This window comes from Ranitomeya variabilis, chromosome 3 (assembly GCF_051348905.1).
Source record: "Ranitomeya variabilis isolate aRanVar5 chromosome 3, aRanVar5.hap1, whole genome shotgun sequence".
In the NCBI taxonomy this organism is placed as follows: domain Eukaryota; kingdom Metazoa; phylum Chordata; class Amphibia; order Anura; family Dendrobatidae; genus Ranitomeya; species Ranitomeya variabilis.
Genome location: NC_135234.1, coordinates 34,118,048 through 34,134,841, shown reverse-complemented (window position 1 = coordinate 34,134,841; position 16,794 = coordinate 34,118,048). Strand labels below are relative to the sequence as shown.

At 47.0% G+C, this 16,794-nt stretch overlaps 1 protein-coding gene across 1 annotated transcript in view; it reads right to left on the bottom strand.

Annotated features, from left to right (window-relative positions):
• The window catches only part of LOC143815086 (interferon alpha/beta receptor 1-like), a 41,581-nt gene that overhangs the window by 21,952 nt on the left and 2,835 nt on the right, over window positions 1-16,794 (bottom strand). Inside the window, exons 2-5 of the mRNA XM_077293933.1 lie at window positions 13,017-13,137; window positions 8,073-8,242; window positions 6,729-6,856; window positions 2,338-2,491 (exon numbers count right to left, since the gene is read on the bottom strand). Coding sequence (XP_077150048.1) covers window positions 2,338-2,491; window positions 6,729-6,856; window positions 8,073-8,242; window positions 13,017-13,137 — 573 coding nt within the window. The remainder of the gene's footprint in view (window positions 1-2,337; window positions 2,492-6,728; window positions 6,857-8,072; window positions 8,243-13,016; window positions 13,138-16,794) is intronic.

Below are 16,794 nucleotides of genomic sequence, written 5' to 3'. Positions count from 1 at the left end.
CATGTGGCATGAGCTCTGAAGGACAGATGACTTTGCAGGCACTTTGTTAACCCCTCCCTAGTACAGAACATCCGCACTCCTGCAGTATTGAGGAACCGCCTCCCACCGATCCTACTTAATAGTGTGCACTTGCCTCCCCTCTAGTGACCGCTGCAGAGTGTAGAATCCTAAAACTGTATTATTTATGCCCCCCATTCCATGAAGCCGAGGGCGGGTGCTCGCCCCCACTCGAGGAAGTCAGGGGCGGGTCCTTGTCTCGCTCCAGGAAGTCAGGGGCGGGTCCTTGACTCCCTCGAGGAAGTCAGGGGCGGGTCCTTGTCTCGCTCCAGGAAGTCAGGGGCGGGTCCTTGACTCCCTCGAGGAAGTCAGGGGCGGGTCCTTGACTCCCTCCAGGAAGTCAGGGGCGGGTCCTTGACTCCCTCCAGGAAGTCAGGGGCGGGTCCTTGACTCCCTCCAGGAAGTCAGGGGCGGGTCCTTGACTCCCTCCAGGAAGTCAGGGGCGGGTCCTTGACTCCCTCCAGGAAGTCAGGGGCGGGTCCTTGACTCCCTCCAGGAAGTCAGGGGCGGGTCCTTGACTCCCTCCAGGAAGTCAGGGGCGGGTCCTTGTCTCCCTCCAGGAAGTCAGGGGCGGGTCCTTGTCTCCCTCCAGGAAGTCAGGGGCGGGTCCTTGTCTCCCTCCAGGAAGTCAGGGGCGGGTCCTTGTCTCCCTCCAGGAAGTCAGGGGCGGGTCCTTGTCTCCCTCCAGGAAGTCAGGGGCGGGTCCTTGTCTCCCTCCAGGAAGTCAGGGGCGGGTCCTTGTCTCCCTCCAGGAAGTCAGGGGCGGGTCCTTGTCTCCCTCCAGGAAGTCAGGGGCGGGTCCTTGTCTCCCTCCAGGAAGTCAGGGGCGGGTCCTTGTCTCCCTCCAGGAAGTCAGGGGCGGGTCCTTGTCTCCCTCCAGGAAGTCAGGGGCGGGTCCTTGTCTCCCTCCAGGAAGTCAGGGGCGGGTCCTTGTCTCCCTCCAGGAAGTCAGGGGCGGGTCCTTGTCTCCCTCCAGGAAGTCAGGGGCGGGTCCTTGACTCCCTCCAGGAAGTCAGCGGCGGGTCCTTGTCTCCCTCCAGGAAGTCAGCGGCGGGTCCTTGTCTCCCTCCAGGAAGTCAGCGGCGGGTCCTTGTCTCCCTCCAGGAAGTCAGCGGCGGGTCCTTGTCTCCCTCCAGGAAGTCAGCGGCGGGTCCTTGTCTCCCTCCAGGAAGTCAGGGGCGGGTCCTTGTCTCCCTCCAGGAAGTCAGGGGCGGGTCCTTGTCTCCCTCCAGGAAGTCAGGGGCGGGTCCTTGTCTCCCTCCAGGAAGTCAGGGGCGGGTCCTTGTCTCCCTCCAGGAAGTCAGCGGCGGGTCCTTGTCTCCCTCCAGGAAGTCAGCGGCGGGTCCTTGTCTCCCTCCAGGAAGTCAGCGGCGGGTCCTTGTCTCCCTCCAGGAAGTCAGGGGCGGGTCCTTGTCTCGCTCCAGGAAGTCAGGGGCGGGTCCTTGTCTCCCTCCAGGAAGTCAGGGGCGGGTCCTTGTCTCGCTCCAGGAAGTCAGGGGCGGGCCCTTGTCTCGCTCCAGGAAGTCAGGGGCGGGTCCTTGTCTCCCTTCAGGAAGTCAGGGGCGGGTCCATGACTCACTCCAGGAAGTCAGGGGCGGGTCCATGACTCACTCCAGGAAGTCAGGGGCGGGTCCATGACTCACTCCAGGAAGTCAGGGGCGGGTCCATGACTCACTCCAGGAAGTCAGGGGCGGGTCCATGACTCACTCCAGGAAGTCAGGGGCGGGTCCATGACTCACTCCAGGAAGTCAGGGGCGGGTCCATGACTCACTCCAGGAAGTCAGGGGCGGGTCCATGACTCACTCCAGGAAGTCAGGGGCGGGTTCTTGCCTCGCTCCAGGAAGTCAGGGGCGGGTCCTTGCCTCGCTCCAGGAAGTCAGGGGCAGGTCCATGTCTCACTCCAGGAAGTCAGTGGGCGGGTCCTTCTCTCACTCCAGGAAGTCAGTGGGCGGGTCCTTCTCTCACTCCAGGAAGTCAGGGGCGGGTCCTTTTTTGGAGGAGGGCAACAATACAATGCTTTGCGGTTAAGGACGGGTACACTAATAGCTATGGGTGGGCATTCACGAATGATGGAGAATTTATAACAGGCCCACTGCCCCCTACTCCAGTCAGGATAATAAGACCATCGGTAAGACAATTTAGGAATGAGAATAATACAATATAGAAAACATCTATTTATTAGTATTACAGTACAAAGAAAAAATCCTAAAATAAATACAGTAATAAAAATTACAAGTCCACGTTATAGCTGGTGCTGGATTTGGTATATCGGTTTCTTACCTGGAGCGGGCGCTGTGAAACATTTTTCTGGGCTGAATGGACTCAGTTCCATTGTCTCGATGTCATAAACAGTCATTTTTAGGCAATACATTTGCTCGGGAAGGAGCTCACTGGGAGGAATGATATAATTCTGCAATCGTTTAGTTGCAAATTTCTAAATACAAAAAAAGTAAATACGGTAAATAAAACCTAATATATCACAGTCCACACGGTATGACGGCAGCATTGCGACAGACCTCTGCCACAATCTGTCTGCAGGCTGCAATGGTGCCGTACGAGTGCATGCACTGAACGGCCCCCTCAGGCTATGTGCACACATTGCGGACTTTTGATGCGTTTCCGCAGCATTTTTGGATGAGCAGAATTGCATCACATCCGCAGTGTAGTGCACAAGCAATGTTAGTCAATGGGAAATTGAGAATTGGTGTGCACACACTGCGAAAAAATACACGCAGACTTAGAGATGAGGCGGCTGGGAGCTGATGTTTGTAGCCGGGGGGGTGTGTAATATCCATGGCCCCTTCCTAGGCTATTAATAATAGCCCGCAGCTGTCTGCATAGCCTTTTCTGGCTATTAATTATAGGGGGACCCCACGTCCCCCTATTTTAATAGCCAGTAAAGGCTAAATATACAGCTGCGGACTGATATTCATAGCCTGGGAAGATCCATGGGTATTAACCCCTTCCCAGGCTATAAACATTGGCCCCAGTCGCTGGCTTCCCCTCTCTGGCGCAGAAAATTGAGCGGGAGCCCACGCCATTTTTTTTTTAAAAAAACTGTTTTAAATTAAACAGCTATTGCATTTAAGGCCGGGGTCACACTTGCAAGAAACTCGCACCTCAATACCCGGCACTGCTGCCGGCACTCAGGACCGGAGTGTGCGGCTGTATGTATTTCTATGTAGCTGAACGCTCCAGTCCGAGTGCTGGTGGCAGTGCCGGGAATTGACGCAAAAGACTTGCACGAGTTTCTTGCAAGTGTGACCCTGGCCTTAAGGTATGTTTCCACAGTCAGTATTTGCTGCGGGTTGGCCACAGCGTACAGCCGCAGCGTCCAAATGTTCCAGCATAGTGGAGGGGATTTTATGAAAACCCATCTGCACTATGCGTTCAAAGATGCAGGGGGAAGACCTGCGTATACGCACATGCGGTGCGTCTTTATAGACCGCAGCATGTTTATTTATCTTGTGGAGACACTCAGTCTCCCCAAGATAAATTACACAGTCTATGGATTGGATACGGTGATTCAATGAACACATAATAATAATAATTTTTATTTATATAGCGCCAACATATTCCTCAGCACTTTACAATTAAGCGGGGACTTATACAGACAATAAATTCAATACAAGTTAAGACAATTTAAACAGTGACATTAGGGGTGAGGTCCCTGCTCGCAAGCTTACAATCTACAAGGAAATGGGGGGACACAATAGGTGAAAAGTGCTCGTTATTTCAGGTCTGGCAATTATAATAAATAGGGATTTTCATATAAAGCTGCATGATCCGGTCATCAGCCTGTGTGTTTAAGTGCAAGAGTCAAGTATCAAGTGCAGTTATCGTGTGCATGGAGGGTGTGGAGACAGATGAATAGTAGGGTGCAGATTCAGAGTGATATTTGGAAGGAGGGAACAGGACAAAGTTAGTTTACTGAATAGTTGATGTGGTAGGCTTGTTTGAAGAGATGGGTTTTTAGAGCGCGCTTGAATAGGTCGGGGCTAGGTATCAGTCTGATCGTCTGGGGAAGTGCATTCCAGAGAGCTGGTGCAGCACGAGAGAAGTCTTGGAGACGGAGGTGCGAGGTTCGGATTACAGGGGATGTAAGGGTACTGTCACACAGTGCAATTTTGATCGCTACGACGGCACGATTCGTGACGTTCTAGCGATATCGTTACGATATCGCAGTGTCTGACACGCAGCAGCGATCAGGGACCCTGCTGAGAATCGTACGTCGTAGCAGATCGTTTGAAACTTTCTTTCGTCGCTGGATCTCCCGCTGTCATCGCTGGATTGTTGTGTGTGACAGCGATCCAGCGATGCGTTCGCTGGTAACCAGGGTAAACATCGGGTTACTAAGCGCAGGGCCGCGCTTAGTAACCCGATGTTTACTGTGGTTACCAGCGTAAAAGTAAACAAAAACAAACACTACATACTCACCATCTGATGTCAGTCAGGTCCCTTGCCGTCTGCTTCCTGCTCTGACTGTCTGCCGGCCGGAAAGTGAGAGCAGATCACAGCGGTGACGTCACCGCTGCGCTCTGCTCTCACTGTACGGCCGGATCTCAGTCAGAGCAGGAAGCGGACGGCAAGGGACCTGACGGACATCAGATGGTGAGTATGTACGGTTTGTTTTTGTTTACTTTTACGCTGGTAACCACGGTAAACATCGGGTTACTAAGCGCGGCCCTGCGCTTAGTAACCCGATGTTTACCCTGGTTACCCGGGGACTTCGGCATCGCTCCAGCGCCGTGATTGCAACGTGTGACCGCAGTCTACGACGCTGGAGCGATAATCATACGACGCTGCAACGTCACGAATCGTGCCGTCGTAGCGATCAAAATTGCACTGTGTGACGGTACCCTTAGTCTTAGGTCATTTGTAGAACGGAGGGCACGTGTAGGGCGATAGAGATGAGAGAGGAGATATAAGACGGTGCAGAACTGTGGAGAGCTTTGTGGGTGAGAGATGAGGTTATACTGGACCCTGTAGCGAATGGGTAGCCAGTGTAATGACTGGCACAAGATGGAGGCATCGGTGAAGCGGCTGGACAGAAATATGACCCTGGCTGCCGCATTCAAGATGGATTGGAGAGGAGAAAGTTTGGTAAGAGGGAGACCGATCAGAAGAGAGTTGCAGTAGTCCAGACGGGAATGAATAAGAGCGACAGTAAGAGTCTTAGCAGTTTCAACGGTGAGAAAAGGTCGGATTCTGGAGATGTTTTTAAGATGCAGGTGACAGGAGCGAGTGAGTGATCGGATAGAGGGAGTAAAGGAAAGTTTGGTGTCGAATATGACCCCAAGACAGCGGGCATGCTGCTTGGGAGTTGTGGTTGAACCCTCCAGAGTAATTTCGATGTTGGGTAGAGTGAGGTTAGTAGAGGGGAGAAACACAAGAAGTTCCGTTTTGGAGAGATTTAGTTTCAGATAGAGGGAGGACATGATGTTAGAGACAGCAGACAGACAATCCTTGGTATTTTGAATTAGAGTGGGGGTGATGTCAGGGGAAGAAGTGTATAATTGGGTGTCATCAGCATAGAGATGATACTGGAACCCAAATCTGCTGATTGTTTGTCCAATAGGGGCAGTGTATAGAGAGAAGAGGAGGGGGCCTAGGACTGAGCCCTGCGGAACCCCGATAGTAAGGGGACGAGGAGAGGAAGAGGAGCCGGCAAAAGATACAGTGAAGGAGCGGTCAGATAGGTAGGAGGAGAACCAGGAGAGAACGGTGTCCTTGAGGCCGATGGAGCGGAGCATAGTGAGAAGGAGCTGGTGATCCACAGTGTTAAATGCGGCAGATAGATTTAGGAGAATCAGCAGAGAGCAATGACCTTTGGATTTAGCTGTTAGTAGGTCATTAGAGACTTTAGTGAGGGCAGTTTCAGTGGAGTGTAAAGAGCGGAAACCAGATTGTAAGGGGTCGAGAAGAGAGTTATCCGAGAGATAGCGGATTAGACGGGAGTGGACCAGGCGTTCCAGGCGTTTAGAGATGAACGTAAGGTTAGAGACAGGTCTGTAGTTAGCAGTGCAGTTCTGGTCCAGGGATGGCTTTTTAAGTAAAGGGGTTATGATGGCATGTTTAAATGAGGATGGAAAGATACATGCGGAATCACCGAGCGTACAAAAGCTGGCAGTGCTTTGGGAGGAGCGGGTATCTGCTGAGTCCAAAGCGCTGCATATCCGGACTGTGGGAACATACCCCAATGCAGATTGTGTGTGTCTTAATTTAACTCTTTATGTACCATTTTATTATGTTCATTACTAAACATCGGGCTTGGTATTATCCATCATCTATCTATAGATCGATCTATTATCTATCTTTCTGTGTGTGTAAACATTATTCTTCATTGGAGTATGTAAATGAAGAGGTTGGACAAGAAATTACATCACAATTCTTTTTTTTTTTGTTAAATAATAGATCTTTATTTAGCTTACAAAAACCCATACAAATCAGCATAAAAAACGCATCAAATCAGCGTGGATTTTTACCTGCGTTTTCTGCCAAGAGAGGAAGATTCTGCGCAGAAAACTCCACAGGTAAACCTATAACGTGTGCATATACCCTCCTCCCGGCAGCCTTCATTGTGGCAGTCGCAGACTTTTCAGATCCGCCATTATTATTACGTCGGTACAATCAACGTTCTAAAAAGGTACAAGCAGGCGTGAGCCACTAACCTCCTCGGAGGAATTGTTTCTTCTGAGACTTATGTTATATTCTTTGCCATAGGGAGATTCCTCTTGGATTGATACTACGACCAACGCGTCTGCAGACGTGATGTGGAAATCGGGCGGAGGTTTAGTCTCTGGTGAAATGTGCAAGATTAAAATGTGTTAGATTGTAAATTTATTTAAAAAAAAAACAAAAGCGCCGCTTCCTCTATACTTCTACTGCTACAGCGCCGCACAGGACATTGTGGCTTTGCCGGGTACTGCAGGACAGTGTGACTGAGCTAAAATATCAGGAAAGCTCAGGACAGATCACTATGGACCGGAAAACCTTGTAAAATGCTAAATAAAACTGGATACAAAATGCATCGCTGAGAACGTCCACTGCTCCCTAGAACGGGGGGTGCTGAACACCTTTTCTCCTGGAGATGCCTGGTGGAGTAGGACCCCTGCCGCGCCATTTACATCTATGGGACTCTGCTACCTTCATCAATCCCGAATGGAGCCGCAGTGTTCACTTCCCCCGGACCATGGTGGACTGCAGTCTCCATATTGGTGGTTAGCACCCGGGCATGGCGGGTAACACCTTATCCCAGCACGTTTTCATACAATTTTCCAAAATTTCGTCACTTTTACCATATAGCGAAAATTGTAAATATATTAAAAAAAAACTATTGTGGAATTGCTTTTTTTTTAATAATAATAATAATAATTTAAAAAAAAAAACAAAGCTATGGCTCTTCAAAAAATGAAAAAAAAAAATCGGAAAATCATGAAGGAGTTTTCTGACGCATCTTCTGCTTGAAAACCATGGCGAGTCGTTGGGAATTTAAAAGCCGGTGTGTGTAAACCGTTTTCACTCCCAGTTATTAGTCAGCGTTATGTAAGAATAAGGGCTCACTCAGACCTCAGTAATTGTTAATCAGTATTTTTATTTTTTTGCACAAACCAGGGGTGTCTCCAAAATACCGGCCAGATGACAATCTTTCATTCATAGTTTTTCTCTGTAGGATCGCACTGATGAATGGTCACCGACGTCTGAATGAACCCTTATAAAATCAGGGCACAGTCCCCACCATTACTGCAGTCTCTGTATTTTGGCTGTAGTGAACCCACATCACCGCTGCAGCCAATCACTGAGCTGAGCTCGGAGACTACAGCAGCAGTGGAGAGCCGGCGCTGACCCCGGCGGAGGAGCATCGGCTTAGATTTCATGCAGCGCTGGCCAATACAGGAGAGATCCTAGAAAGTGGTAAATCAAAAAGGAGGGGCGGCTCAGGAGCACAAAGTGCAGCTCTGGACAATGGAAATATTCAAAGAAAAATGACCATCTTCAGAATAAAATCTACTTACTCCTGTTGGGATCAAAGTCTTGGGAGGCTGGTGGGATTTCCCCATGGGGAGTTGTAGCAGTGACCCACAGAGTATAGTTATGGCTGCGATCGAGTGCAGCAGACGGGATCCGACAGGAGCAGTCGCCAGAAATGTCACACGTCTGGGAATCATTGTCCGGCGCTCCTAACCTTAAAAAGAAATCAAGAGGGCGCCCATCACTGGAGGAACGATGCGCCATCTATGGCCCTCCCTGCACTGGTGCCCCGGGCCGCCATCACGCTGCACACCGCCAATACAATTTGTCTCTTCTGTGCTAGTGTGACTTATTATTTTTCTGTTGACAAAGTTATACCTGGGCTTTTCTTTTTTTCTTTTTTTTCATACTTACAGGGCGAGACGTACATTTAATTACGTATATTGTGCGGTCAATACCAATTGCTGATCTTTATCTCATTCTTTTTAGGAGGCAAATTGAACATTTACGTTGATTTTTTTTTCCCCATTTCACCATATGAGATACATACAGTACTATGATTTCTTTAAAGCTATGTGCACACGTCCGGAAAGTATGCAGAAATTTCCTGAGAAAATCCGGAGGTTTTCCGCAGGAATTCTGCACGCGTTTTTATCGCGTTTTTTTGTGCGGATTTTTTGCGCTTTTTTCCGGAGGTTCCCAATCTATATATATATATGAGGCATCGTGATTACTCTCTAATCCCGCCCCCTGCACAGTAGCTCCGCCATACACACATCACCACACAATCCTGCCCCCCACCCCATTACCACACATAATCCCACCCCCCCACATTACCACACACAATCCTGCCCCCCACATTACCACACACAATCCTGCCCCCCCCCACCCCATTACCACACATAATCCCGCCCCCACCACATTACCACACATAATCCCTCCCCCCCACATTACCACACACAATCCCGCACCCCCACTACATTACCACACATAATCCTGCCCCCCACCATATTACCACACAATCCCACCCCCACCACATCACCACACATAATCCCTCCCCCACCACATTACCACACACAATCCCGCACCCCCACCACATTACCACACATAATCCTGCCCCCCACCATATTACCACACAATCCCACCCCCACCACATCACCACACATAATCCCGCCCCCACCACATTACCACACATAATCCCTCCCCACCACATTACCACACATAATCCCTCCCCCCCACATTACCACACATAATCCCTCCCCCACCACATTACCACACACAATCCCGCACCCCCACCACATTACCACACATAATCCTGCCCCCCACCATATTACCACACAATCCCACCCCCACCACATCACCACACATAATCCCGCCCCCCACCACATTACCACACGAGGCTCCGTCCCCCCACCACATTACCACACATAATCCTGCCCCCCACCATATTACCACACATAATCCCGCCCCCCCACATTACCACACGAGGCTCCATCCCCACACATTACCACACGAGGCTGCGTCCTCACACATTACCACATGAGGCTGCATCCCCACACATTACCACGAGGCTCCGTCCTCACACATTACCACACGAGGCTCCATCCTCACACATTACCACATGAGGCTGCGTCCCCACACATTACCACACGAGGCTCCATCCTCACACATTACCACACGAGGCTCCGTCCCCACACATTACCACACGAGGCTCCATCCTCACACATTACCACACGAGGCTCCGTCCTCACACATTACCACACGAGGCTCCGTCCTCACACATTACCACACGAGGCTCCGTCCTCACACATTACCACACGAGGCTCCATCCTCACACATTACCACATGAGGCTGCGTCCCCACACATTACCACATGAGGCTCCATCCTCACACATTACCACATGAGGCTGCGTCCCCACACATTACCACATGAGGCTCCGTCCCTCCACATTACCACACGAGGCTCTGTCCCCACACATTACCACATGAGGCTGCATCCCCACACATTACCACACGAGGCTCCGTCCTCACACATTACCACACGAGGCTGCGTCCCCACACATTACCACACGAGGCTCCGTCCTCACACATTACCACACGAGGCTGCGTCCCCACACATTACCACATGAGGCTCCATCCCTCCACATTACCACATGAGGCTCCATCCTCACACATTACCACATGAGGCTGCATCCCCACACATTACCACACGAGGCTCCGTCCTTACACATTACCACACGAATCCAGTTTGCTTTTGATTTTACACTGTGAATAAAATATATTAGTATTATTCTGATTTTTAATTATTATTATTATTATTATTATTAACTTCATTTTAAGTTAATTTACCACCTGTGTAAGCGCTATTCAATGTTGTCATTATTTACTTTAGTTTAATCACTAGCAGCGTCAATTAGATAGCAATGAGCATGCCGAGCGTTAGCTGGCTGGAAACAGCTAGTGCAATAATATAGTGGGAAATCCGCAAAATTAATGAACATGCTGCGTATTTTTCCGCATGCATTTTTTTTTGCTGAAAAAAACGCAACATGTGCACAAAAATTGCGGAAACCATTAAAAATAATGGGATGGTTAATGTATGGGTTTTTTAAGCGTTTGTGCAGCGGAAAGCCGCCGAAAAAATGCGCAAAAAACGCAAATAATCCGAAACGTGTGCACATACCCTTAGGCTTTTAGTTCACACAGAAATAACAAATAACATATGTATGTATGTACGATGAGAGAGAGAGAGAGAGAGAGAGAGAGAGAGAGAGAGAGAGAGAGAGAGAGAGAGAGAGAGAGAGAGAGAGAGAGAGAGAGAGAGAGAGAGAGAGAGAGAGAGAGAGAGAGAAAACCAACCAGCACTCCTAATGTGAACACGTGCAAAGCTGCAAACTGCATCATATAGATAAAAAAGAACACAGCAGCACATGTACATGAATCTAGGCCATGTGAAGACACAGACAAATATTCAATATGGACTATACTTCTTAAAAAATATTTTTCACAAATTTATTCAAAAAAAAAAAATTTCATAAAACTTACAGTAATAGATGAAATGAAGATTCTTAGTGCATAAATTGGCCAATTCATGTGTGCCCATCAACCACGGCAAGGTGATCTCCCCCTGATGGGTCCTACTCTACCGTACATGCCACTTTTGGGCCACCAGCCTACAACTATGAACAAAACATGTCACTCTGGGCTAAACCTACAATTTATGGGCAGGTGGAGTTGATTACATGTACATGTGCTGCTGTGTTCTTTGTTATCTATATGATGCAGTTTGCAGCTTTGCACGTGTTCACATTAGGAGTGCTGGTTGGCTTTTTTTCTCTACTTAGTTATTGGATGTGGCTGCATCCAGACTGATCTTGCACTCCTCCCATTGACCTTGCACGTGGCGGTAATCAACTCTACCTGCCCATAAATTGTAGGTTTAGCCCAGAGTGACATGTTTTGTCCATAGTTGTAGGCTGGTGGCATGTACGGTAGAGTAGGACCCATCAGAGGGAGATCACCTTGCCGTGGTTGATGGGCACACATGAATTGGCCGGGACAATGGTGTGACTGCCTTTAGTTGTTGCAATTGGTCCGCGAGGGTCATTTGCAATATTTGGCCACTATATGACTGCCGGAGACAACATGAGCAAGGTGCCGTCCGCTGAGTCAGGGTGGGATTATGCACCTATGACGTCCATGTGGTGACGAGCACATTGCACAGTATTTCCAATATCAGAATAAGTCTAAAATATAAACAATAAGAAAATCAAATAACTTGGGAGTTTTGTCTGTGGATAGATCTCAAATAATTTAATATGGTGGCATAGGGCGCTGCAGTACCGGCACCGTGGAGCCCTTTAAATATGCTAAATAATGAGATATATATCGCCTTTGAAAATGCCTCAACAAATATGGCAAAACAATGCGCATATGCAGCCCGAAAAATGCCACACACGACATATTATTGGCCGGTAACCCGTTACTCAGTGATGACGCGCCTGGGCATGAGCAAAGAGTTTGGTGTCCTCCATGAACAAACACGTGTTCCCTGGGGTAAGAGGAAGTACAATATAGAATAGAGCGATGAGCTACACAGTAATCGTGTGATCTGAAGAGTAACAATGAATGTATTGTTCATCTATGTGAGCACGGAACACTTTGGCACTTGTGAACTTTATGTAAACTATAGAAAATGGAAATATGAAATAGTGCGCCTTGATGACTGTATAATATGCTATGATGTACTGCGCTTTATGAAAGTACTATGTGATTGGCTGTAATTAAGGATTCCCGTGTCTACCTCTTGAAGCTCATCAAGAGAATGCCAAGAGTGTGCAAAGCAGTCATCAAAGCAAAAGGTGGCTACTTAGAAGAACCTAGAATATAAGACATAATTTCAGTTGTTTCACACTTTTTTGTTAAGTATATAATTCCACATGTGTTAATTCATAGTTTTGATGCCTTCAGTGTGAATGTACAATTCTCATAGTCATGAAAATACAGAAAAATCTTTAAATGAGAAGGTGTGTCCAAACTTTTGGTCTGTACTATATATATATAAAAAAAAATTTTAGGAACTTTTTTTTTTTTAATTCAAAAGAAATAATCTTAAATAGCAGAATTGCTGTTTTACGCTTCCTTCATCCTCCTCCCCCCTTCCAAAAAAATCAGTAATAAAAATAGATCAAAAAGTCGTAACACCTCTCAAATTGGTACAAATCAAAACCACAGGTCGTACCGCCAAAAAAATTACAAAAAAAAATTTGTCCTATAACTATCGACTGAAAAATAAAAATTTATGTTTCTCGAAATATGGCAACAAACCAATTTTTTTTTTTACGAGGATAATATTGTACAATTTACGTGATACTTCAATACCTAAAGACTCTGCGCCCCCCACCGTTTAGTAACTGAAAAGATTGTCGCCATTTTCACCAAATTCTCGGACTCTTCTACAACAAACAGAAAAGCGGCAAAGAACATACTTGTGATAAACAGCTGTAAAGGTGACGCTTCTTTCATCCGTCAGACACTGGTCGTCCCAGTCCAACGTCACCTGAAAGCCGTCGGGAGTTCTGGAGATAGAAATTTCAATGGTTTTCTCATCTGCAAAATAAGAATTTTTTGTTTAGTCTAAAAATGACATTCTTTTCCATTTATTGTCAATGTAACCTATGGGAAAAAAAAATATTGCATTGTTACATGGAAACGATCAATAAGCAGGATACAGAATTACATGGAACCATGACGCTCAGGTCAGGAGAGCCGCTGGCCAGTCCGAGCACGACAGCTGCATAGAATTACATGGAGCCATGATGCTCGGGTGAGAAGAGCCGCCGGCCAGTCTGAGCACAACAAGCAGACTGCACTCGGATGACATCTGAGTGCAGTTCGATTTCCACTGACAAAATGGAGAAGGAGACAATTTTTTTTTTCTCCGCCTTCTCCTCATCCGAGAGAATTGGATCAAACGCTAACCAGCTTTTCTCCGATGAGACGTCTGCACCCGCCCTAACAATAATACTGCATAGATGGATAACCCCTATAAAAACATATAGGGCGTGTGGTCCATGGCAATGTGTGATAATTCTGGGCAAATACCCAATTATGCCCGGCCCTACTGCTGTTCAGAAGTGATAAACTCCGCCGGCTCTCATCACAGCACGACATAAAGTGCAGACACGAGGGAGGACACAAGGATTATGTATCTGCCCCATAGACTGGAGGCCGCACTAAACCCAGAAGTGATGATAATAATAATAATAAACCCTTGTTACCTTCTTATGTAGTTTTATCACGGAAACCACAGAAGTGAAAACAAAAAGGGAAACTGACAGCGGGGGAATTCCACTCACAGGGATCAGCGCCAAAGAGATGACTCAGAGGCTGCAAAACCAGAAGTGGACGACGTCTTATCCCTGCCAAACCACCGGACGATTTTTGCTTCTTTTTGTTCTATCTCCCCTTCTTCCAAGGGTTGTAACTTTCTTTCTGTATTTTTTTTTTTATCGAGATGTTGTGTGCCGGATGAGTTGTAGTTTTGAATGAAACTATTTATTTTACCGTATAATTTACTGAAAGTTGGCTGGGGAGAAGGAAAAATCGATGAGAAGAAATGGTTAAAAAAAATAAATTAAAATTTCGACCTGAATTTTTAGGCCAGTACAGGTACGGCAATACCAAATAGAAAAAACAAAAAAACAACAAATTGGTAAAAAAAAAACCTTTGCTTGTGTCGACATCGGGAACATTTTTTTTTGATTATTAGTATTACGCCATGATCGTATTTTATTGCATTTTTGGGGAAGTGCAGTGAATAAGATAACGGAAATTCTGGCGTTTTCCATTTTTTTTTCTCTTTGTTGTTCAATATACGAGTTAAATAATGTTATCGTATATATATATATATATATATATATATATATATATATATATATATATATATATATATATATATATATATATATATATATATATATATATATATATATATATATCTATATCTATCTCAAAATGTTAATGGACTTTGATGGCCAAAAAAAAGAAAAAAGAAACCAAGACGGAATCGATCTTTTTTTTTTCCCCCTTCACCTTAACAGTGGCCAAAAAAATGCGTTGTGATCAAAACGTCATCTGTACCCCAAAAAGTTAATAAAAACACCAGCGTAAAAACTAAAAAATGTTTCCGATCTCCAAAAAATATGATATATTTTATTAAAATATTATACACTTTCATGTATTTTATTTATATATTATGTATATTTTTTTTTAAACTACTCATAAAAAAGCAAAACTGTACAGGATTGGTATTGCTGTAATGGTACTGACCTGGAGAATCATATTTACAGATTATTTTTACAGCACAAGGAAGGTTGTAAAAAAATTAAAAAAAATCTGCAGTTTTCTATTTTTCCACAATTTTATCACACTTGGATTATTTTCACTCCCACGTTTCACTACATCACATGGGAAAATGAATGGAGTCATTAAAAATAAATAATAATAATAATGTGCAACGATTTTTTTTTTGCTACGGGTAAAAATTGGATTTCCTCTTGGACAGTTTTGATAAATTTCGCGTAGGGTGCTTTACATAATGCCAGTGTGGTGAACGATGGGGGAAAAAAAAAGACAAAAAGCTCAAAATACAGGAAGGCGAGACGTGTGTGTGGTCACCGAGGAAATAAGGTCTCAGCATTGGCACAGGAAGAAAGAAAAATAAGAAGCAGCCGAGTGAAATACATCTGTGAAGCTGCAGCTGTTTCTATATTACTGCTGAGAAAAAAAAATGTATTTAATACAGAATTCCTTGACCAACTGGTATGAGGCGCTGATTTTTATTTTTATTTTTTTTGCAATAAATAAATAAATACAATTCTATTTTTTTTTGTGGGGGGGGGTTCTCCTTGGACAGGACCTAAGAGGGGAGTCAGAGTGCTGTGTGCGGACAGGTGAGGATTCCTGCAGCAATGGGTCAGGAAATTGTGCCCACCTTGAAGCAAAACTTCTTGGGTGGGATTAATGTCTTAGATCCCTCTGTCAAACGTAACAGCGCATCTAAGAGGTTGGAACTGGGGAGCGGCATCCCTTCCAATGACATTGCCCCCCCCAATGAAGGCCCCTCATGTCTGCCACGCTTGCCTGTGGGGGGTTTCATAGAGGATGGGTGATTTTACAATATCACATTATTGCAGCGCATCGTACAAGCCACCAAGTGATCGCAGATTCCTGCCCGCTAAGATACAGTCAAAATAAAATTAAAAAAAGTAGGTAAAAAATAAATAAATAAATATATATGTACCTTCTATCACCCCCATGTTTCCCAGAATGGAACTGAAATCTGAATAAATAAATAAATCTGCGGCCTGTGTAACCTGTCTGAACGAATAAAATAGTAGAATATTTATCTCATACGGTGAACGATGAAATGGGGGAAAAAATAAATAAATTATTCCCTTTGCCTTCATCCACTCAAAAAATGGAATAAAAAAAGAAATAAAGTACTGTAAAAAAAAAAAAAAAACAACAACCCTGATACAACGCCACAGACCTAAAAACAAAAGCAAACGTAGTAACTTCTGGAAGGTGAGAGGGGAAAGCTATGAACCCAAGAGGGGCCCACACTGAGGAGTCTGCGGCATCAACGGGAAGCCGGTCCTGACCCCCAACACAGGCCACTGGCAGGGGTCCCACACGGCCCTTACCCCGACACGGACCCCGCACGGCCCTTACCCCGACACGGGCCCCGCACGGCCCTTACCCCGACACGGGCCCCGCACGGCCCTTACCCCGACACGGGCCCCGCACGGCCCTTACCCCGACACGGGCCCCGCACGGCCCTTACCCCGACACGGGCCCCGCACGGCCCTTACCCCGACACGGGCCCCGCACGGCCCTTACCCCGACACGGGCCCCGCACGGCCCTTACCCCGACACGGGCCCCGCACGGCCCTTACCCCGACACGGGCCCCGCACGGCCCTTACCCCGACACGGGCCCCGCACGGCCCTTACCCCGACACGGGCCCCGCACGGCCCTTACCCCGACACGGGCCCCGCACGGCCCTTACCGCGACATGGGCCCCGCACGGCCCTTACCCCGACACGGGCCCCGCACGGCCTTTACCCCGACATGGGCCCCACCCTCCTGACACAGGCCCCACGGCCCTTCCCCCGACACAGGCCCCACCCTCCTGACACAGGCCCCGCGGCCCTTACCCCGACAAGGGCCCATACTCAATGTGACTTTCATTTCTGGACACAGA